We start from the raw sequence: 25,025 nt of genomic DNA on the forward strand, positions 1-25,025 counted from the left end.
AGCCGATTTTGATAAAACTTTCTATACACGTTCAATACATAGTCTACTATATTATATTAAAACCCTAATTCTTAATCCATGCCTATTTTCGGAGATATAACGATTTTACATGTCAATTACTTTTTAACAAGTCTATTTTTATGATTATAATCGCCATTTAAAGCGACTATTTTAGGGACTATACTTATTTAACAAGATAAGTTAACTGAGAAAACCCTATAGATTGTCCAATTTTATACAATTCACAAAAGTTTTCACTATCGTTAAAATTATATTGTTTTAGTTTTAGTTCTAATGTAAAGCATATTTAGTAAACTTAACCATTTACTTTCTCAATCACGTGACGCCATTCATGTACACCATTTATAACAAATTAATAAACATTTTTATGATTTTGAATTCCCTAAAAAACGTACAAGACGATTTTGATAAAACTTTCCATTCACGTTCAATACACCGTCTACTATACAGGGTGGCTGGTCATCAGTGTTACAAAAATTTTTGGATGAAATTACAAAGTAAATGAAGTGTAATAATGCATGTAAGAGGTTCCAAGTCAAAAAATTGGCTTCAAAAAAATTATTTTAATTTTTTCTAAAATTACCATGTTTTTAAACATATTACAGCAATTTCTCAACTACCTGTAAACGGATTTGAGTAAATGACTTAATTTTGGTATTCTACATTAAATTTTGAATAGGAATTAGTGCAAATTTTAAAGGATCAATAATAAAAACTCCATAGTTAATAGTTCTAAAGTTTAAAATTTAAGTATCTGTTAAAAGTAAAAAAAACTTTGGTCTATTGTATTTTTCTACACCCTGTATACAAGAAGGTAGCTTAATATTTTAAAAACTGCGCCATTTTATAAGCTTTCCAACCATACACTACACTATTGAAATTTGAATCTGCATATGTTCGTTTTAGTGTTTTGAAATCGCCAAAACACAGGGTGCAGAAAAACGGTTTAAAAGGCAATTTATAACAAAAAATGGGTAATCTAAACATACAAAGTAGTATTAATTTACTAGTGTAATAATAATCTATTTTGATTATCAATAACTAATTTTCTATTCATTTCATGGCCATAAATCGTTATCTAACTATCAAAACAACACTGGTATTTTGAATTATTCTTATCTATTAGATAATGATAAGATAAAATGGATTATTCCTGTTTTCTTCTTCATGTTATTTTTTATCTTCTGATCAATACCTGCAAATACCTGCTTAGATAAAACATTGTGGTCAGTCAGTTCTTCTAACATCAGTGGTGCTAGAACCATGTCTTTCTCAAATCGCGAATATGCTGACATGCACTTCATCTACGGGCTGTGAGACGGTAATGCGCGAGGGGCACAGAGGGAGTACAGGGCCCGCTATCCTGACCGTGTTACTCCTAGTTCACAGGTGTTCTCCAGACTCCACCAGCGCTTAACAGAAACAGGATCTTTCCATAAGTTGAAAAGAGAGGTAGGTCCTAATATTGATGTTTATGCAGATGAAGATATTTTAGCGAGGGTTGAGGATGATCCCGAACTAAGTACTAGACAGCTAGCTGTAGCTACTGGCCTTTCTCGTTGGAAAGTTTCCAATGTTTTGAAGTATAATACGTTTCACCCGTACCATTTCACCCTGGTTCAATCACTTGAACCAAATGACTTTGAATCGAGAAGAACGTTCTGTCGATGGCTCCTAAACAAAGACATTGAAGAGTATCACTTTTTCAAAAAAATATTGTGGACAGATGAAGCCAGTTTTACAAGAGAGGGTGTTTTCAACTCCCATAACATGCATGTTTGGGCTACAGAAACTCCTAGAGCTATGAGAGAATCATCTTTTCAGCATCGGTTCACAATAAACGTGTGGGCGGGAGTAGTCGGTGATATTTTCTTGGGACCCTATGTCATTGATGGAAGCTTAACAGGAGAAAAGTATCTTGACTTTTTACAACATAACTTGCCTCAACTTCTAGATCAACTCACTCGACAACAAAGAGAAGAGTTAATTTTTCAACACGATGGCGCACCTCCTCACTTTTCCAACAATGTAAGGCAATGGTTGAATGAAAACTATCCAACTTGGATTGGGCGAGGAGGAACTGTTTTTTGGCCACCCAGATCTCCGGATCTCAACCCCATGGACTTTTATGTTTGGGGGTACATGAAGAGCCTGGTGTACCCCCCCCCCCCCACCCCCCCCCCCCCCCACCCCCCCCCCCCCCCACCCCCCCCCCCCCCCACCCCCCCCCCCCCCCACCCCCCCCCCCCCCCACCCCCCACCCATCAGTGACTACAGAAACTTCTTTTCCAATATTATCCACATATACATCTACTGTTCCATCATAAATGTTTTGTACTTCATAGAGAGTTTCACAGAACAGTTCCTTTGTATTATCTTCAGTTACTTTTGTGATTTCTTCGTTTTTGACCAAATGCTCCTCTTTAGTGTCTACTTCTTTGGGAGGGAGTTCTTGTTTAACCAAGTGCTTTTTTCCATCGGAGAGTTCTTCTTTGTAACTATCCACATCGGAATCAATGTCAATATCGACATCACTGCCCTCACTGACACTTGACCCATGTCGTATTCGTATCTGAAAAAAGTAATTTTAAATTAAGAAACCTAATTACTTAATCTTTTTCAAAGCAACTTTAACTAATGATGACTCCACTATACGTTCTTAAGTAAAAACTGTTTTAATTTAGTTTAGTATTAGTTGTAAAATGAGAATAAATTTGCTTATGAACTAACTGTTCTATTACAAAACTGAAGACGTAATTCTCTTAATTTAAAAGTTATATTAAACATTTAAATTTAAGATGAGGTTATTATATATGAAAATGTTGTCCTCTTTGCTTCGGTTTTCAAAATGTTGGGCAGTACACAGTGTTGGCCGATAAATCAGGTGTCTATTATATATTTTATTAGATTTCCAAATTCGTGACCGTAGCTTTTTGTCAGTGTCACAATCTATAACGTAAATTTTACACTATTTCATCACTATTTTTTAATTTTCTGAGAAATATTCTAATATAATATTGGAACAATCAGTTATATTGTTATTTTGTAATTCAATATTTATAAATTCAAAAGTATGTATTATACTAGAGTGTTTTCTGACTTAAGATTGAAAAAATTGTGTGATACAGTTGATATGCAGCAAACAGTAAACTGTTCGACCTCAATACTTATCTAGGTAAGGTGTACAATATTTACAGTACATTTTCTACACAATATTTACAAACTCATATATAAACATAAATCAGATTAAATTATATCCATTCTGACTGACCAGCTAGCCTCTAAAAGTAGCAATTTTAATGCAGGAACCTGCTTTTGCAGTAGTAACATATTCTTGAAGTGTATAGGAATGATGTTGAACTGTGGTCACTGTGTTTATATGGTTGGACAACACCAGTTTTGTACCCACTTCTCTTGATTATTTTTGTGTACAAGAATGAGTGTTTTTGTCTGCTTTTGCTTTCAGTTTGTTTGTATTCCTGTTTCATATCCAAACTTCATTCTTTGTCTATCTTATCCCCTCCTCCTACCACTAAGTACATCATGTTTTTTTTTTTAAATAATTAACTAATTTTCTAAATTTTCATTTACTTTACTTACAATAACCCCTTAAAACTTTTGTGATTAACAATTTTTCATCATTCATAAAAACTGAATAAACTGTTCACCCCAAAAATATTTTAAAGCCGATACAATTATTATTTATATAATTATGTAGTTACTTTTCAAGTACAATTACATCTGCCAATATTTTAAAAATAATTGATCATTTATTCAATCTTATCAGTCAAACACACAACATCTCCAGAATTCAGTATACAGCATGAAAAAAGTTAAGTTGTCGTGGAACAAACAGTCAACATGCTGGGAATTACAGCATGGACATTAAGTAAATTCATTTATGGGTACTAGCATTGAAGTTAGATAAAATAATACAACTGAGTTATTTCATCACAATTCAATTTATCACAAGGTTTGCCTGTGGGGGAATATTATTTGAATTCATCTTGCCTGGTGTAAGGGAAACAAGGACTCATTAAATGGTTTGATATTTACCCTTGTTTCATACACTTTTACTAGGATTTGTGCAAGTCATAATGTAATTCAACATTTATATCAAAATGAACTGAAGGTCCTCTTGATTTATGTAAAAAAAATAATATACCTTGAACCTTGTTATACTTATATTTTTGGTTGTGGTGTTTTTTAGCTTTCATTTTAAGAATATGCATCCAACAACTATAAATAAATAAATATCAATCACAACATGTTTATAATATTGTTCACATATTTATAAATTAAAAACATAATTAAAATTGGTACACCATAACAACATTTTAAACATGTAACTGTTTGTATTTAACATTTGAAATAAATCAATTCAACTTGAAGAATGAATGTATTATTTACAATACATATTACTATTGGTAAATAACAACAATATACTTTCTTGCCCTGCTCATATTTGTTGTCGTTTCATCGTTCTCTTACCAATAGCTTCCTTAGCTTTTCAGTTTCATTTTAATTTAATCAAATAAACTTACCACTTGCTCTCCATTAGGTAATATGATAGTGTCTTTTTCTTTGTTCCCTGTAAGCACATCTTTTATCTCTTCAGCATTATAAACTTGCACTACGTCTTTTGGTTTTGTTGTGGCAACACGACTTCTATTTGACTCTCCTACATTTTTCTTCCGCCGCCCCTTTGTTTTCCTGTTAAAAATTAAATGCCTTAATAACTGGAATTAATGATTAACTTTTTATAAATCTTTTGTTGCAAGATCAGTAAAAAGTGTTGGTAATGTCTAGTAATTTCTGGATAATAACTTTCAGCGAATTAGTTAAAAACATTTAAGGTTAGGTCAAACATATATTTTTTTCAGTGATATTTCAAATCATTTAAATTAGTTTAAAGATTTTAAGGTAAAGCAATTCTGAGATATTTACAGCTTAATTATAAAAATTTACATTTTGTAATGGACATTTCGATCAATTTACAAGAGCAAATAAACTCATCTAGGACTATACATTTTAATAGTTTACTAATATATAAGTTGAAATTGAGTACGGACTACTATAATGATCATGTTCACAAAATAACGTTATACTGCATTAAAAAATAAATAAAAAACTAAATACATTTACATTAAGGAAGGTATCTGTTAGCTTTGCTTTTACAGCACACTGCTCTCCATAACTGAAGTTTTAAAAATCTTTTAAAGTGTCACAGTGACTATCATTAAAATTTATAGTAATATCATGATGGCGTCGTGAATCAAAAGTAGGATTATATCTGCTTTTAAACATTCTAAAAGTAAAAAGAAATAAAATATGCTTTAGAATTATTTATTCAAACCCTTTTGTTATACAAGATTGTTATGTTTTTTAGCTTTAATAAGATCCACACTTAGACAGTGAAATGTTACGTAGTGTTCAAATATGAAATCTAGCAGCTTAATTGTGCTGTATGGGATTTATCTGAATGGATGAATAATCATACTAAAATACATAACTACTAATGTATCATCACTGATACGAGGGTCATTCTGAAAGTTTTGAAATGTATGAAGAGTTTATGTGCTCGACTAACCAAACGTAGGTGTGTTCAAAGCAATCCCCTCCAGTGTCAATGCACTTTTGAAGTCAGATTTTCTACTCGTAGAAAAGCAACCAGTCACTAAATTTTTGTAATATAATCAAACTTTTATAAATCCTATAATTCATAATAATCCTATGAAAGAAGAGGAGTTATCCTGGTCTAAAATTAAACTCTTAATGTTGAAGTCCTGAAGAACGTCTGGCTTTTGTAACAAGAGACAAGAACATTGTTCAGTGTGACAACTTGCTGTATCAGTCCTTTGGCCTTCACCAGTCCTATATTCTTGAAGAAAGCATTACTTTCTTTACCAATCATTGTTTCATGACATTGTGGGAATGTCTTCAAACACCCACACGTGCCACTCTTCTTGTGTTGGAACATCATATAATGGTATGTACAACTCATCATCAGAAACAATTTTGGAAATTATGCAATGGCCATAACTATTAAGCAGTTGAAGAGTTTCCTGGCTGATTTTTTTCACGCTCAGCTTTTTGGTTATATATCAATTGTCATTGTGAGGTGCCCATAGAAAAACAATTTGTAATTCCAATCCCTAGCGAAGATTCACTCATTAGATAAGTGTAGTGTCTGTCCTCTTGGACCATAGTACACACTTGATCAACATTTTGCTTGATTGATGACAGAATGTAGCCTTCGAGGAATATTTATCATCTTAAAGCGAATTACTGCCCCTTTAAAATTCCAAATACTACCCAAACACAATAACACAGGAATTTGCCTAGAACAAAAAACAATTTTGAGACTTTCAACACTCTTCTTTTGAGACAAACCGACTTTAAAATTGTAGTCATAACACATATAAGGTGATATACAAGTGCATATTTGAATCTCATCAAGTGCAAAATTGAATGCACTACAAAGTGCATTCAATTTTTTCTGCCACAATCTCTAAGCATAGCAGAACAACTTAGTTTTTCTACACATGTAGGTAATTTAGTTCACCTTCCTTTTATTGCATTGTGTGGTATCTGACGCTGTCTCAGACAGGTTCACAAGTTCCAGATGAAACAATGAGACTGCCATTTCACATAGATTACACTATTTATTGTATCTTGTAATGTAAATGTCTCTGATGTCAAAACAATGTAAAGGTATATTTTGATCTTTCATCGCAGACTTTCTTTGGATCTCTTCAGACGAACATGACTCCAGATTCCAGGAGTATAGTCTGAGACAATCAGATACCAGACACTGCAATAAAAGGAAGGTGAACTGGAGTAAATTCAACATTCAAATTGAACCAACCCTTCCTACCATAGCTACGTTATGCCCATATTGTCATGATATAATTGTACTTGTGAAGTAAAGTTTATTTTATAATTGTTCAATTTAAAATCAAGGCTATATAAATGTACCTGTGTGAAGTAGAGCTTGCATTTGTGTAGACCTCTTTTTGTGTAGAGGGATGTATAACAGTGGGCTGTGCAGTGCTAACTACTGCAATAACCTACAACACAAATGTTAAAATATACAAATTATAAATACAAAATTCCATACTTATTTCCTAAGTGTCATGAGTATTAACTTTCTACATTAGTGATGTAGCCTCAAAAACTTTCTTGGCCTACAAAGAAATGTTGTTGCATGAGATAGAAAGGGCAACAATATTCTTGAGTACGACTCAGTTATTTTCTGCTTACAAAACATTCATAATTTTTACTCCACCCTAATTAATTAAAAGTAAAAATTATTTTTAATATTAAAAAGTAAAAAATTATTGTTATGATTTATTAAAAATATTTATATACAGTGTATAACATTTTAGTGACAACTTTCAAATTTGTATTGGATACAAAAATTTTAAAAATATGTTTTCTATAAGAATGTATGATATTTGAAATGTTATATAACTTACTTACCTATTATTAAGGATTGAAGAGGCACTTGTCTAGTTCCAAAAATAAAGTCTTTCCTTAACCCTTTTAGCCCTAATGTCCAATATATCGGGTAGAGGAGGTCTAGTTAAAATGCCCAACGTCTGGTGTATCAGATGTCTCCAGAAATTAATGTAACTGGCTTATAAGATTTCTAAACTCACCAGATTCCAAATAGCGATAGGTGAAGATACCAGCTACTTAAAAATATAACAAAAACCTTTCAATTGGTATTTTATTTTGTTGCCAGTGAGAGCGGTTTACTTGCCATTGTCAGGCCTCAGACGACGGCAGCTGTGACTCCCTCTAGGCTGTGTTCAGTTATAACCTCATTGAGTTTGTTTGATTGAAAGGTGTTGTTTATCGCTTGATTTATTGTTTTATTAGTAAAAAAGAATGAGTAAACATATTAGAAAAAAGTCACCAGTAAGTGAAAACACTTTAATAAACAATATTGTTTAGTGTTGAAGTTGCTATTTTTGATGACAATGAACTGAGTGATAGCTTTATGGACAACATTGTGAGTAAATGTAAATATTACATTACTTCACTGTATCTTTTAAAAATATAACAAGTTTCAGTGTTATTTTACGTTAACAATTCATAAAATTTCAAGAGATTATGTAAATTATGTTGTATATGAGAATTAATTCAAGAATTAGTCTGCTCAGGATTACTTACTGCTTGTATGGGGAAATCAGCTTTAAGAACTAAATACATTTTAATTCTGGCAGCTACTTCTTTTTGATTAAGTTTGCTTGTGCCCATTGGGTCGAAATAGAGAAAGTTTCGAGCAAAAACCAATAAACTCCAATGTAAGCCTTCAGTTTCTTGCGCATTTTGAGAATCCTTCGTATCATTTTTGTTTACTTTTAAATCAAAGTCAAAAATAGGGAAAACTCATAGTCTTTTGGATTCAGCTTTAAATGATTAGTAATGCTTTGGGAAATGAAAATAAAGCTAAAAACCTAGACAGTATTAGCACACTCACTTCTTCAATTGAAGCAGGAATCTCCATGTCATGGATTAGCTCTGTGACGTTATAGTCTATGCTATCAATTCCAAAGCTGGGGGTTGCCACGGATATTCTGCTAGTTCCACATACGCCCATGGTCTTAACATATGACTTCACTTGTCCTGAGTTCTTCGTTCCTATGTACTGAGCCAGTCGAGACCAACTCCTTCCAAATAATTCCTGTGGATAATACATAACAATTATTTTAATGAAAGGTTCTTTACTACTCATTAAATGAGCTCTACTTTGTTAAAAAAAAGACAATCAATGTTGCATTTGGAGCATGTCTGTCAACGCATTTAAGTACTTATGTTTACTAATATTTCTGTTAACAGTAAACTGATGAAACAATTATTCCTTAGTTATTTTTTTCAAAATTTGTCATCTATTAAAAGGTTTGTTTTATATCATAGTTTAATTTGTTTCACTTAATCTAATTTTGGAACCACAATTGCTGTAAGAATGTAGTTTGTACTATTTTGTAACAGGTGGGCTATCTATCTTTATCTATCTAGTGTGCTATCCTATAGTAATATAAATACGAAAGTGAGTTTGTTATGCTTTCATACATTCTATTCTCACTGATTGTACTGAAATTTTACATATACATTCTTAGGGTCCCTGATATTAATATAGGGCTATTCTTATTTTGAAAATCCCTCCGAGCTATGCTCCACTGGTCTTTAAAGTTGCCAAAAATTCTATACAAAATGCATGAGTATGTTATTAATTAATTGAAAGAGACTTTTAAATGAATCAACTGTTCTATGTAAACATTGTAATACGACCTATCATATATTTAATTAATTTAATTCCAATTTTGAATATATGTCCATTTACAGCCTTCAAACCATAGAGTTAGCTTGAAAGTAACACTTATTACTAATTCAACCTTTTCTCCAGATAATAAATTGGAAGCTTTTGTAAAAATATGTTTATTTGTACATTTTAGCAAACATTAAGTATGCAGCAGTAGTACAATGCAGATATTAATGACAAAAGTTACTGTCTAGTTCTGACTACAGATTTTAAGACCATTATAAAACCAATCTTAGTTGTTTGTTGACTGAAGTAGGCTTTTTAGAACTGTGTATGTATATATTTTCTTGATCGGGGTAACATAGAAAACTCAACTATAGCACCGGAAATGTCTTACACCGAACAGAGTAGAGGCTTTATACTAAGGTATATGTCTCAGACATGTATGTATATATGTTTCATTGATCAGTGAAACAAGGCAAACTTAACCATGGTGTCAAAAATATAATTCATGTGAATCAGAAGTACTCATGCACATAACGAAAAATAAAAACAATTCGCTAAATATCTATTTATTTATTTCCAATGGGCATACATCTCCATTTTATATACTAGGATTATAATGATAGTGAACTTACAAGCAAATTAACCTAACAGTAAATACCTAAGGAATAAATGGACATTTGGGCGGCTGAGTAGACAAGTGACAGTGTATTAAAATAATGGTAACTAAAAGCAATAGATAATTTATCGTATAATTATTAAAAGGACTGCACATTTCTATTTCCACTTTAAAGTTCTCACATAATTGTGAAACAGATCAATGGACAAAAGCAGGTTATTGCCGGCTTCCTGTAGGCGTGCCACCGTGCTGTTCGCTGCATATTTTGTCCCATAATGTTGTCTGGCAAAGAGGTCTTTGGAACAAGTGCTTAATGATGTCTTGAAGGAAATTAGTAGGAGGACGTTGGGGTACACCATTTCCAACCTGTGGAGAACTACTGTCAGCTTTAGTCCTGTGAGTCTCAAGATTTTCCAGTTCAAGTTTGGAGTAGAAATCATCGATAGGTACTGATGATAATGGTAACCATTTCTGACACCCACCAAGCAAATGAATCGTCACTGGAATTGTTCAAGATCATCACAAAGGTATTTTTTGTGTGAGTTCCAAAACGTTGATCCATATTCCAGAATCTGTAGAACCAGAGCACAGTATATTGTCCTCAAGGCAATCATACTTGTAATATATTTAGAGAAGCGTGAAATAAAGCCAAGCATTCTGTTAGCCTTTGAGCAGAGGTTATGAATATGAGCCTCAGGGCTCAATTTCTGAGTGTAATTCCAAGATCTCTCACCTCACTCATTTTGGCGATGGTTACTCCTTGTAATGAATAGTGATATATTATGGACAAAGTGCAACAGAGCTCCATCTGAAGCTCTTAACCATGAACACTGTTATAATATGTAGCCACAACATGCCTATTTCCGTTTCAAAACTACATAAAGCCATACCACTTATAACATGATAAGTGCGTTAGCTGAAAAAATAAGGACTTACACTTTAGGACTCCTCTACAATGGTCTAAAAAAGTTAAATTGTTATTAAAACCGTTGTAGCTATTGAATCAATAATCATGGAATATTGGAAAGAAATTCAAATTATTAGACAGATCTATATAAAAACTGTTTTCACTCTCCGACTTCATAGCCTCAAAACACTGTTTACTTACATCTAAAATGTTTCAGGAGACTTGATATCTTTCAGTGACTATCGCTCATTTCGGGAAAGTTTAGAATGTCATTTAACCCTTCCCGCGCTACGGCAATTTGGGACGCACCATACCCAAACGCTACATATACCTCATTTTTTTCTCTCCATAAAGTCAACGCTAATGTTGTATTTGAGTTTGTTACCATATAAAAAGACTTTTGGGAACGAAAAAAGTATAATTTTTTTAATACCTTTATTTAAATTATAAAACAATATAAATACATCAAATTTAACGAAATGTTGAACGAAATTTTACTATCGTGTATAATATTATATTATAGTATATTATTTTTTGTATAGTATGTATATTATACAATTAAAATAAAACATTAATGGGTATAAAAAGATCTAAAATTAGCCATCACGGTGTTCAAGATAACGTCAACGTGTGGTATGTCTTGAAACACGTATCCGGGTGCAGGTTCGGCCGGGCGGTGCATGTCTCGCACACGTAAATGGTCTCCTTGCGTAAACCGTTGCGTGTACACACAACACATCTTCCCAATATGTCAAAAACCAATTTGACAACGTAAAAACAACAGTTCCACTCGCAGTCCGCGAACGAACTAAACCGGCGAGTTAGTTCGTCAGTAGCGCTTGTGTCTGGCAAAACAGGCAGTGGCATGCGTAGTGCGCTGCCATTTTGCAGCTTGGAGAAAAACCGGGAGGCGGGGACAACTATTACTGTGCTTTTCTATTGAGGGATTAATACTCCAGCAGTTGCTGCACTCCACCGGCAAAACTGGGAACTACTTACTCCCAATAATAACCTCAATGTTTAAAAGCGAATATATTTGTCAACAGCGTTTTGAGCAAAGTAAATATTGGCGGTTATATTTGTCAACAGCGCGCGAAGGGTTAAAAGGAATGGGGTCATGATGTCCATGTTTTTCAATAGGAAATTGCGTACAAAGCCGTGGGTAACTGCTAATAAATAACTTAAATAAAATCACAACTTTTTAAAGCATTTTGTGTTTAAAATTTCGAAAATTTCAAGTTTACAAAAACTTTACGTTTGAATCATTCTGAAACAGTAGATGTTAAATCAAAATTTAGGCAGTAACTGTAATAGAAACAAACCAAATCTAGTCTTATATACCAATTGGTATTCCTCAATATGTCCACGCTGACGTGGAGCTCTAAAGCCCCACTCATTCTTTTAACCCCGAACGGGGCTCTAGAGACCCATGCCTTAGCTCGCTTGGATTAATTTGTATACTGAGTTTAACCCAGCTTTATTTGCAATAAACTTCAAATTATCTTACGGCATCTATGAGTTTCTTAAATTGTTATGGTTTTATAACATATAAAGTGCAAAATACATACAACATATTATTAAAAAGTCAATAAAATCACGATTGTTGTGAACTTGATAAGGAATATTCATGCTTAAAATAAAATAAAATTACCCATATTTGCTGGCAGTAATTTGTAAATGACAAAAATTGCTAAATGAAAAAGAAACCAGAGCTAACCGTGCGCACTTGTTCAGGTATATTTCATAAGCTAACAGCAGAATAATGCACCAGACATCAGAGCTGTAAAATAGTACATTTATGAGAAATTATCCACTAAATAACAATAGGATACAGGTTCATAGCTGAGTTGCTGGTTGTATTTTATGTGACCAATTATTAGACGCAAGATAAATATATCAAACAACAGAACATCACAGAACAAAGTGTTCAATGCAATTTCTCATCTAAAGAAAGTTATGTTGCTGGTGTGTATGACTTTCTGCCATAAGTTATCAGACTGGTGGTAGCATTTTTCTTGACTTCCTTACAACTCTATGCAACAATTCAATTTATCAATGCTATCTGTTGTATCCATAGTATTCAGAATAAAATAATGAGTTTAGAAAACAAATCAACCACTCTTGCTATAATGATTCCTGGGTAACATTGTAATAAATTCTAAACACAGAGGAGTGGGGGACGCCCCTGTTGTTACAGTCCATGTGCAAGTCAGCTCTTCAATTTTGTGCAATTTTATACAGTTTTTAGTTTGTTTTTATTCTAATAATTGGTACCTAAATTAGCAGTTTTTTGTTGTGAAGATTTTATGAACTATAACAAACAAGTTTGACTTACAATAAGAGATAAAATTCAATTTATTTGTCAAATTTGAATATAAGTGAGTGTTTCTAACCAGTTTGATAGGATAGGCTCTCAGATAAGGATATGTTGCAGAGAGCTGACCTTTGACCAGCAGATAAGCTGGAGCACCAGTGTTTGAACACCTGCACACATTCTTTGATATTGGGCAATCTGAGTATTGTGTGCCCTACCACTGGTTCTAATTGAATATCACATCAACTAATACCAGCTGTAGTGACAGCTGACTATCAAACTGCATGAGACTGTCAGCTGGTTTGTTTATATAACAAACTTTTGAAGTTGTTGTTGTTCAAATAAAATTTATTGTATTTTGCATGTGATGAATTGAGTAGTTAATAGACAGTAGACAATAGACAATAGACAAACTCTTTATTAACAAAACATCAAGAATTGCAATGGCGAGTTACTTGTATAAATGCTAAATTCACTCTTCTAGCTTATTTGCTGGAATATTATTAAAAAAAAAAAAAAAAAAAAAAAAAAAAACATAAAACCTACAAATTATTAACATAGGTAAAGTCTCAGTTTTGCTAAATGATGACTCCGAAAAATACTAATAAGAATTTTAAAATCAATGAAGTGGTTTTTGCCAAGATCAAAGGACACAGTCACTGGCCTGCCAAAATAATTGAAATTGACACAACATCTTTTAAGTATACTGCTAAGTACAAGGTATGCTTTTTCAAAACTAATGAAACTAATTTACTTAATATTGAAGACCTGTGCTCATTTAAGGAAAACAAAATTAAGTTCTCTCAAAAGAAAATTAATAATAAAGAATTCCAACTTGCTATTAATGAAGCTGAAAAAAGCCAGGTGCTCAGTCCTACAGTGATAACTAAAACTTTGACTCACACTACACCCAATAAAAAAATTTTAAATGGGACCCGTGACTGCTCTGCCTAATAGTACAACAACCAACTTGATAAAGACTCCAAGTGTACAGTCTGCTACTAGTTCCAAGTCAGATGGAATGCGTCCTAACAGATATAATGATGTTATTAATTCTAATGATAAAGCTGTTAATACCCCAATCTACATGGATACTCAATATCAATTAAATGCACTTATCGAAAAATGTATGAGCTTACAGAAAAGTTTAGATGACAAAGATAATACCAGACCTGACTTTCAAACTCAAATTTTATTAAATGAATTAAACAAGTACAAGGGTGAAAATGAAAGTTTGAAAACAGCTATAACAATGTTACAGGAAGAGATCACCTCTTTTGAAAATAAACTTCAAGAATTAACATTGTTAAAGTGCACCTGCTTTAATTGCTTTCCGCCTATGCAGCTATCACAATCTACTTCAAAATCATCTGCTTCATCATCATCCACCTGGACTCAAGTGACACAATCAAATAAAAAACCCAGTAGGCCTAGGAGCCCTTTGTTACCTTCAGCTCTTCCATGTACAAATACTTTTGCATCTCTAACAGTGGCTGATGAGGAGGGAGAAGAAGATGAGATGGTCAACGTTGAAAATGTACAACCTGAAATTCTCATTTGCGGGGATAGTCATGGACGAGACTTGGCCTATCATCTGAACAAAGCACGCAAATCCAATAAGGCTTTTGGTTTTATCAAGCCTGGTGGTCGAAGCAAGGATATTTTAAATCATGAAAATATAGAGGAATTGAATCTGAAGGAAAGAGACATATTGGTGTCAGTATGCGGTGCAAATGATGTTGCAAAAAATGAAGCCAATGAAGCCTTGAAGAATATAACAGACACATTAAATAAATTTTCACAAATGAATATCGTACTAGTTAATATACCAAATAGATATGATCTTGCAGAATGGTCAGTTGTGAATAAAGAGGTCAGAAAAACCAATAAGTCTCTGGAAACTCTTTGTCGACAGCATCCAAACGTCACCTTAGTACAGGCAAGTGAGGCTGAAAGACACTTGCACACTCAGCAGGGCTTACACTACAACTACAGGGGTAAAATGTGGCTGGCAAGAAAGATATCTGAAGCAATACAACGATTAGCAGAGAAGCCTACCAAGAAAAGCCCTGAACAGGGACCGGTAGCATCAATGGTGACTGATCAACAACCAATACCACCTGGATGTGATGACTATGAGGAACTGGAACCCAGGCTGCCTACTCCTGCTGATCTGGGAAACTCGGAACCACCACCTGCAGATCCTCACCCTTAGTTAATAATAGAAACAACCTAGGTCTTAATGGTTTCAAGGTATTCATATCAATATTCAATCCATTAGAAACAAATTAGATATGTTAGAGTTATTTTTGAATTATATTGACTGCAATGTTGTTACAATAAATGAGCACTGGCTATGCTCAGAATAAATTCCTCTGTACATTCCAGAGGGTTTCAGTCTTGCTGGAGTTTACTGCAGGCAACCACCGCTTAGGAATGGGGGTTCATCTATTTTTATCAAGTCTCACCTGGAGTTTTCAGTCATAAATGTCAGTAAATTTTCTATAAATAGCATCTTTGAAGTCTCAGCTGCCTACATAACAAAGTTAAACACTGTAATTGTTTCAATTTATAGGACACCACAGTCTAATGTGGAAATTTTTTTCCAATGTCTTGATATTTTTCTGGAGTATTTAAGTAAAAAATACTCATCTAATTTTATTTTAACAGGGGATTTTAATATTAATGTTTTTAAAAATGACCAAACAACAAAATCTTTTATAACTTATTACGATCATATAATATGTATTGTGTCAACATGGAAGCGACTAGAGGCCAAGCTTGCATTGATAATATAATAACTAACATAAACAATGACGAAGTGCAGTGCAAAGTTGTAGATGCTTGTATGTCAGACCATTTTGGTGTTTTAGCAAACTTTAGTAGCCTTGAAAATCTCAAAAGTAGAGCTAACGTAATCACTAAACAGGTTAGATCTTTAGACTCCCAGGCTGTATCTTATCTTAAAGAAAATTTAAATAACTTTAGTTGGAATTACTTGTATCGGTATGCTAATGTAAACAAAGCTTTGACTTATTTTTTGAGCATATTGTGTTAATTATGACGAATGTTGCCCTGTAAAAAATGTAAAGGTAAATGAGTCCAAAAGTAAAAATAAAATAAAAAATAAGTGGTTTACACCTCAACTTAAATCCTACAGGGATTCTGTTATGGTATTTTATGATAGATATAAAAATCACAAAGATCTTACTGATGAAAATGTTCACAAAACTGCATACATTACAATCAGAAAGCAATACAAGGCTGAAATAAGACGGGCCAAACAAATTGCTTTTGAAAATTACATTCTATCATCCAAAAATAAGTGTAAAGCTGCTTGGAATGTTATTAAGTCTGAATCAAACTGTAACAAGGAATATCAAAAGACTACAATTGATTCTGATACTTTTAATAATTATTTTGTAAATTGTGTTAGCCAAATGAATAACCTACATCCAAATGATAACTTTGATTTAGCTATTCAAAATGTAAACAGTTTTATCTCTTGTAGATCCTTTGAAAGAAAGTACTTTACTTGGAAACCCATTACTGTCAAGGATGTCTTGTTGTGTGTATCTAAATTTAGCTCATCACAAAGTGAAGATTTCTATGGGTTTTCTAATAAGATATTTAAAGAAATAATAGACACAATAGCTGAACCTTTAGTATATATATTTAATATGATTTTGGATCAAGGGATTTTTCCTAGCAAACTTAAGGTAGTGAGGATTACACCAATATTCAAGAAAGGTGATAGAAACAGTCCCTCTAGCTACAGGCCAATATCATTAGTCCCTATAGTGAGTAAAATATTTGAGTGTTGTGTTAAAGATCAGCTGTATAATTTTTTTGACAGTAGCTCGCTTTTGTGTGAAGAACAGTTTGGATTTTTACCAGGAAAAAACACATCAAAAGCAGTTCAATCAATTGTTGAAAAGGTCCTCATAAGTTTTGAAAACAGAGATCCATGCTCTGCTACTCTAATTGACTTGTCAAAAGCATTTGATAGTATACCACACAAGCTTCTTGTTAAAAAATTACACAGCTACGGAGTTAGGGGTAAAGAACTTTTCTTGTTATCATCATATTTAACAAACAGAAGTCAAATTGTGATTCAGGGTTCTGATTTCTCAGATTACAAAAATGTGCAAGTTGGTGTACCACAAGGATCGGTACTTGGTCCTTTTTTGTTTATTATAGCCATTAATGATTTTGCCAATAGTATGCCCTGTGCATCAGTTTTATACGCGGACGACACAACTTTATTCAATTCAAGCAAACACCTTAATGACTTAGTTACATTGCGAAATCAATCTTTACAAATAGCGCTTGAATGGTTCAAAAACAATATGTTGACTGTAAATGCTGGTAAAACCGAAGAAATATTTTTCTCTTTGGACAACAACAGCACAAAGAGTTCTGTTAAACTTTTAGGAATTCACCTGGATAGCAAACTAAGCTGGGATAATCATACTAGTCAATTATGTGTTAAGTTATCTAGAGTTATATATTTGTTACGTAAATTAAGTCTCTGTGTTAGTAAAAAAATGTTAATTATGTCATATTATGCTTTTTTTCATTCTATATTATCATATGGTATAAATCTATGGGGGAACAGCTGTGGGGTTCAGAGAGTTTTGATATGGCAAAAAATGGCACTAAGGGTTATTAAAAATACTGGTAGTAGAGAACACTGTCGTCCTATTTTTAAAGAATATAAAATAATGACTGTTATAAACATGTATATTTTCTCCGCTCTAGTCAATGTTAGGGAAAATATTGATAATTACCAGCTAAGAGAGGACATACACAATTATAATATGAGATCTAAGTATAAACTAGAATTACCTCAATTACCATTTGTAAGGCTCAAGAAAGCCCAGGTCAGCCATTATTGCATGAACATTGCACTTTTTAATAAACTGCCAAAGGAATGTTGGTACCTTGAACTAAATAAATTTAAATTATTACTCAAGGGTTGGTTGGCAGAAAATCCATTTTATAATATTGAGGAGTACATGACATGTGACACGAACGCTTTAGCAGGATCAATTTTACAAACTTGATAATAACTGTTAATTTATTTTATGTAATATTTTATAATGTCTGTGTTATATGTGCTATTTATTTTTGTGTGTATCTATATGTTTATTTATAATATTGAACAATCTTGTTTGTAGATAATAACAAAAGTGTAACTGACGATGCCTATTGTAATCACTGTATTACTTAATGGAAAATAAACGATCTTGTATCTTGTAACACTATATTAGTTTTGAGCCATATTAAAATTGGAGTCTTTCAGTGTCAGGGGGATCTTCTCTTCAATGGCTTTAATCATATTAGTCCCATTGCTTCAAAAAATGCAAATTGAAAAATGTTTTAATACTCTGGTAGAATATTTTAAATGGTGATGTATTTCCCCTTCTCCCAATCCAAACCACTGCCTCCTCTATCACATCAGTTTTGACCAGCAGAAGCCTAATTTTGGGCCAAATTCCTAAAGATCACAAAGTATAGGTAATCTTTCAATGTGTCAAATAACCAATTCAACAGGCAATATCCTTACAAACTTTCTGTTAACTAACCACATAGTTCAGGGAGGTTCAATTGTGGTCAATTATTCTCTTTGTGTATGTTAACAATCTAAATAAGGACACCAAATGTAGTGCAGTAAAGTTGATGACAAAATTGTTTTCATTCAAACTAATTCCCCGAATTCCCTTGAGTTATGACAATACAGTATATTAAACAATAAAAAAATCATATTCATTTATATTAGACACAAAAGATAAAGACAGTATTTAGAAATTGTTAAAAGAATTATCAATAGCACAATCACTGTAGATTCTGATCAATCATAAAATATTATTAATGGAAGGCTATATAAATACAGATTTACTTATAAGCTCGAAATGTAGTTATGGACTAAGACAAAATTTATAAACAGATTTGACAACATTTTTAATAAATTTTTCTTTTATCCAAAGCAGATTTGAAAACATTCCAAGCACATATTTTGTTTACTCACAGCAGATTTAACTACATGTTCAATACGTTTTTCATTGATTTTAACAAATTATTCAGTTGTTTTTTTTTCTACTGATTACAAGTAGATTTTTCATTGATTATTCATAGATTTTCATTGATTCTTAGCAGATCTTTCACTGATTCCGAACAGATTTTCCATCAACTTTCAAAGATTTACCAAGATTTTTCAATAAAACTTAGAAGCACACAGCTGAGATTTTCTGATTTATGGTACTTTAGACACAGAATTTATACACAGCACTGGTTTATGGTCCTTTGAACAGTATTTTATACCGATTTTATACTGTCAGATCCAAAAGTGGTCTAGGACTGCCATATTACTATCAAATTGTATATATATATATATACATATATGTATAATTTTTCAATAAACTGAATCATAAGATATACTTGCTCCGCCAGGACTCGAACCCGGATCTCTCACTTGCCGGGTGAATGTGCTACCACTACACCACAGAGCCCTTACTTTTTACGATTTAATTACATTGTATTTAGCCGTATTTGTCACATATGCGCTTAAATATCTAAACTAACATATGATCGGAAGACCAAATACCTGTCAAATGACTTTTGTTTACATTAATCAAATCTGTATAAATGGCAATAGCCTTATTTAATTTTTCAATAAACATTGAATCACAAAAAGTACTTGCTCCGCCGGGACTCGAACCCGGATCTCTCACTTGCCGGGCGAATGTGCTACCATTACACCACAGAGCCCTTACTTTTTACGATTCAATTGTATTGTATTTGGCCATATCTGTCATATATATATATATATATATATATAAAACACACACACTTTATAAATAATTCAATAATACATGCATTTATATAAATAAAACTTTATATAATAAACATACAAATCCTTTCTCTAGAAGATATCTCTCTTTATCAGACCAAGAGTTTGTATCATATGATTCGGGAGAGAATCCTCCAAATGATGTTTGTGGGTCTGATCTATTGTCATACCAACAAGGTTGGGTTGTTGAGTCTAACATCCACGAAGAGTCACAATTAAGGCCCAGTTGATTCTCACCATCATAGCAGGAAGATCTGAAATAAATACAATATATTTCATTCTGACACTGAAACATGCTACTCAGATGTTTACATTTTCGTCCTTTTTACCGCTGATGTGGTTCATCAATATTTTTTGTCCTAATATTAATGTAATTGCAGTTCAAGATTTTGGAAAACTACAATTTGCTAATTGCATTAGAACTTCTTGTTACAGTGGAGTCCTATTAATCCATTCTAATTAGGACTGAACCCAGTTCAGATTAGCCGGAATTAGAGAACAACACAGTTTTAAGCATGAGAATGGGTTTACTTTGTTATAAAATTATAAACATTGTTTATTAAAACACATTTTCTCACTGTTGTACTATATTTCATGTGACAAATGTGTTTGACGCAAATACTGAGAACAGTTAGCCCGCGAGAACTCGCGCTACAAGAAGATACGCAAGAACTCGCGTTGTTAGATCGAATCTAACATCCTCCAACCAACTAAGAACGGCTTTTTCATGGTCTTCAGTCATTGCAGTAAAATTGTAAAGTCATAAAAGAGCAATCTACGAAATATAACTCAAAAGCAAACTGAAAAACAAGAAAAATCACTAAACTGATGGATTTAAACTGGCAGTTATGCGATCACTCGCGCCGTTAGATCGCTCCTAACACTGGGCTGCCGTGATCACTCATGCTGTTAGATTGAAATTAATAACCCGCGAGGAGAGTCCGCCCCCCTCAACATGATGCCCCACCCCAGCGACTTCTACTGTCTAAACATGATGTAATACGCAGCAGACATACCCATAGAAGCATAAATTAAGGGTTCAGTGTTTTAAGATAACAAATAAAAAAAATTTTATATCACAAAAAATATAATAGCGCGAGTGCTCCCGGGTTAGTAAGTTACGGTACACCATAGTTCACTTTTATAGTATGAGAGTTCTATAGCTACGCAATATGAGCATACATTGATACATTGCACATGTTCAAGACCAGACTGTACTCCCCCTCTCTCGGCACAGTCGAGCGAAATAAAAGTGTGAGAGCTTATTGTTATGGTGAGTAAGTGAAATCATAACATCATTACTTTTAAAGACAAGGTAGATGCCCTAAAGCGTTTAGATAAGGGTGAAAGTGTGACTAAATTGGTCACAGAGTTTTAATGTCGGCAAAGCTACAATTTGTGATTGGAGGAAAAATCGTGCAAAGCTTGAACAATATTGTGCTACTTCTTCTGGCCAGATTCTTGAAAATAGACAAACAGCGAAGCAATTCCAATATAAGAAAGTGGAAGAAACTCCTTATTTTGTTACTTTTTCCCAGGAAAGAGAGAGACTTCCTCTTTTAAGTGGACATATTACTCACAAATAGGCGATTAAATTGAACAAACTAATGAATGGCGGTGAATATTTTCATGCTAGTATTGGGTGCCTCCACAGAGTTTTGTGTCTAAAGAAGAAACACGTGCTCCTGGCATTAAAATGAGCAAAGATCAAGTAACATCAATGTTCTAATGCTTCTGGTTTTCACAAGCTCCCACTAATAGTGTATCTGCTAAGCCTAGAACTTTTAAAAACGTCAATGTCAGTTAATAACAGGAACCAGAAAAACCGTGGATGGATGGACAGTTGTTTAAACAATTGTTTCATGACGAGTTTGTACCACGTGTCCAAAAATTCAATAATGACAACGATATACCCTTACGTGTGATTCTACTGATTGACAATGTGCCTATGACACCCAGATACCAAAAACCTTTCAGTGATGAAATTAAAGCATCATTTTTACCTCCAAACGTTACAGCCTTATTGCAGCTAATGGACCAAGATGTGTTGTAATCACTTGAACTTAAATAATGCAGCAGCTTTTACAAACCCTGATTGAAAATGACACAGTTTCTTTGGTTCAAAACATTAAACAAACTAACATCAAGGATGTCGTTTATTGGGCTGCTGATTCTTGGGAGAACATTACAGACCAAAATTTGAGAAAGTCTTGTACAAAACTATGGCATATCCATGAGTTCCAAGATAACCAAGCAGAAAATGACAGAGATAATCTGTTACAGCAAATCGAAGCTATTCCTGGTTGCTAGAAAGCTGTTGAAACAGACGTCAGTGAATGTATTGCAGCATATGGTGTGAGCTCCGAATTCCTAACTGATCACAACATCGTTGTGGCAGTCACTTAAGAATTGATGGAATGTGAGAAGGAAGGAAGTAACGATGAGAACCTGTGTGATAAAGGAGAGCTGGTACCACAAGCAGACTGTGCAGCAGCGCTTAACCTTGCACTACGATACCTAAAGCAACTAGCTACTGCTACCCCCGTGTCAATATCATGTTTATGACACATTTGCGAAACTACGCGTCATCCAATAGACATTCTTCACTGCTACAAAACACAATTACTGAATTCACATCTTTTAACAATTAAAATTTTACTTAACAATAATATCAGTACTGTACATCCAGCTTTTGATTGATTTCACTTCTTAATTTAACTCATACTTAAACTTTAAGTTTCAATTTGGTACTGTATTTAAACTTCATTATTTATGGTATTTATAATCATGAATATCGATCATTTGATTGTCATGGCGGCCATTTAGGTAAATCTTAAGATCAGCGACTACCGCTCTGATCGCCGTAATTTTTTGCATACTAACACAGGTTAACGTAAATTCACTCAAAAAAATTGTCCCGATTATCGCCATAGCTGTTTACTCCCCCCCCCCAAAAAAACATTTTAGAAAAAATAAAATTTAAAAAAAAACCTGACTGAGATTGCATTTACTCGTTTTTTGGTCTTATTAGTTCGTAGGGCAGTAGTCCAGGTACTACTTCTAGTATAAACTCGTCTTATCTTATCAGTGATAAACACGTGCCGCTTACCTTTTGCCTGTAATGAAACCTGCGTTAGTTCTGTCTGAGTTTTGTGTGTGTAAGCAGTCATGGCGTGATCTGGGCTTGGACTTTGCAAGCTCGAGATAATTTTTCTTCTAAAAGAGCAAGCAGCGCAAGGCGCTGCGCAGCGGGCATGCATCGCAAAGCGCTGCACAGCGGGCAAGCATCGCGTGATCTGAGTTTTGAATAGGCAAGCTAGGGTCTTTTTAGCGTGTGACAAGAACCATCGCACGCCATGTCAATAACTTCACTAATTACTCCTTGTCCATGTGGGTTTGTTTGTTTACGTCTGGCGGTCAATCGAAGCCGTCCTATAGGTCACGTGACCCTCCCGGCCAATCAGAAACTTTCCTGTTTGTCACATGACTACTGTCAACTCATCAAAACGACCATGGTCGGCCATTGTTTTTAGTTTGATAGTCGAAAATCTCGTTATTTATGTGTTTTGTATTGCCAACCGAAAAACTGGTTTTTATAAGTTAGCGATAATCGGGACTATTTTTATCGGTGAAATTACGTTAACCTGTGTTAGTATGCAAAACATTACGGCGATTGGAGCGGTAGTCGCTGATCTTAAGATTTACCGCCATTTATTATGATGTAACCCTCTTAAATTACCTTCAAATGAAGTTGGTAGGCCTATACCTCCAGCTCAAATCCTCACATAAATGTTGATAATCTTGATAACCCCCTCTTAAACCTACCCCTCCTTTGTTTGTTATCCTTCTCTACCCACAAAACCCGATTCTTTCCAGTCCCCTACATTGATAAATATATAATCTACAATTAAAAAACACTACCTTTGTGCAATACATGGTTTACAACCACTTAATTTTCGTGTTGGCCGCTTATTACACTGTTGCCTTACATTATTAGAATCAGTATAGGCCTCTATATATGTATATGTGTGTGTGTGTCTTTTTTATACAATTTCAGTTGTGTTGATAATCCTTGGGATTAATTGATAATTTAAGTTTTTTGTCACTGAGGAAAAGTTTGGCAGATATACACAACTTAATTTTTATAAATAACATACACATGAATCTAATATGAAACTGTTAAATAGGGATTTTCCTGCAAACGGACTAGCTTATTCAAAATTGAAAGGGGTTTGACTTTTAAAGTAATATTACTAATAATTTATATATATCTTGTTATCAAAGCAAGATAGATTAAACATGATTGTAGGCTACTAAGATAAATAAAAATGTTCTTTCTAAGTTACTTTTAGTTTGCAAAATATTACAATTCAAGATAACCATAATTATATGTTTATAATTATATATCAACCATAATAAACACTTACATTTGATCTTCGTTCTTCTTAAGCAAACTCTCTAAATTAAACTCTCCAAGGACATCTATTTCATCCTCGTCTTCCATGGTGTTTTTAATTTAAAAGTTATAAATTACTTCGCTATGTTCGCATATTCCCTTATTAACCTTATCATGAAAACAAAATATTTCTTAATAACAAACAAGTAACCTTAACCAAGACAGTATTTCTGGGAACTAAATCAAATTTCATAAAAGAGAGAAGAATAAGTAGTATAAAAAAATTAATTTCTATTTTTTACATTGAAATATAACAAATGTTCATTTTCAAATACCGGTTAATTCGGTAATTCAGAATCGAACATTTTCATACAGTATACAAATTTAATTCTTGATGTACCATACTAAAGTCCACATTTCCTTAACTAATAATGCCGATTACTATGAAAACTATCAATTTAATTTTCCAACTGTAAGATACAATGATATATTATAAATGGTTTTCGGTAACCATCGCTAACGATCTAAAACCACCTTTGCAATATTCTTAAAAATGTAAACTTTGATAAGCAACACGATTCTTAGCACGAAAATTAAGATAAAGTTCAAACTATCTTGAGGGATGGTTATAGATTGTTCCT

The 25,025-nt window shown here is 33.3% G+C and overlaps 1 protein-coding gene across 1 annotated transcript; it reads right to left on the reverse strand.

The window, feature by feature from the left end:
- Nucleotides 1-1,640: 1,640 nt before the first annotated feature.
- LOC124358723 lies at nt 1,641-24,648 on the reverse strand. The gene is made up of 7 exons (XM_046811052.1): nt 24,416-24,648; nt 20,050-20,242; nt 8,510-8,713; nt 7,000-7,091; nt 4,566-4,734; nt 2,283-2,593; nt 1,641-1,695 (listed from the first exon to the last, which is right to left on the reverse strand). The coding sequence occupies exons 1-7, from the start codon at nt 24,490-24,492 to the stop codon at nt 1,641-1,643; spliced, it is 1,101 nt and encodes a 366-aa protein (XP_046667008.1). The 5' UTR covers nt 24,493-24,648.
- Nucleotides 24,649-25,025: the final 377 nt, after the last annotated feature.

This window comes from Homalodisca vitripennis, chromosome 1 (assembly GCF_021130785.1).
Source record: "Homalodisca vitripennis isolate AUS2020 chromosome 1, UT_GWSS_2.1, whole genome shotgun sequence".
In the NCBI taxonomy this organism is placed as follows: domain Eukaryota; kingdom Metazoa; phylum Arthropoda; class Insecta; order Hemiptera; family Cicadellidae; genus Homalodisca; species Homalodisca vitripennis.

What these genes read in the sequence shown, in the direction of transcription:
- LOC124358723 (XM_046811052.1), bottom strand. Translation starts at nt 24,492, where the DNA reads ATGGAAGACGAGGATGAAATAGATGTCCTTGGAGAGTTTAATTTAGAG. An exon ending in TTCCTGCTTCAATTGAAGAA is followed by an intron (nt 7,092 to 8,509) that starts GTGAGTGTGCTA and finishes TTTGTGTTGTAG; the next exon opens with GTTATTGCAGTAGTTAGCAC. An exon ending in GTTTCTGTAGTCACTGATGG is followed by an intron (nt 1,696 to 2,282) that starts GTGGGGGGTGGG and finishes GTCTTTGTTTAG; the next exon opens with GAGCCATCGACAGAACGTTC.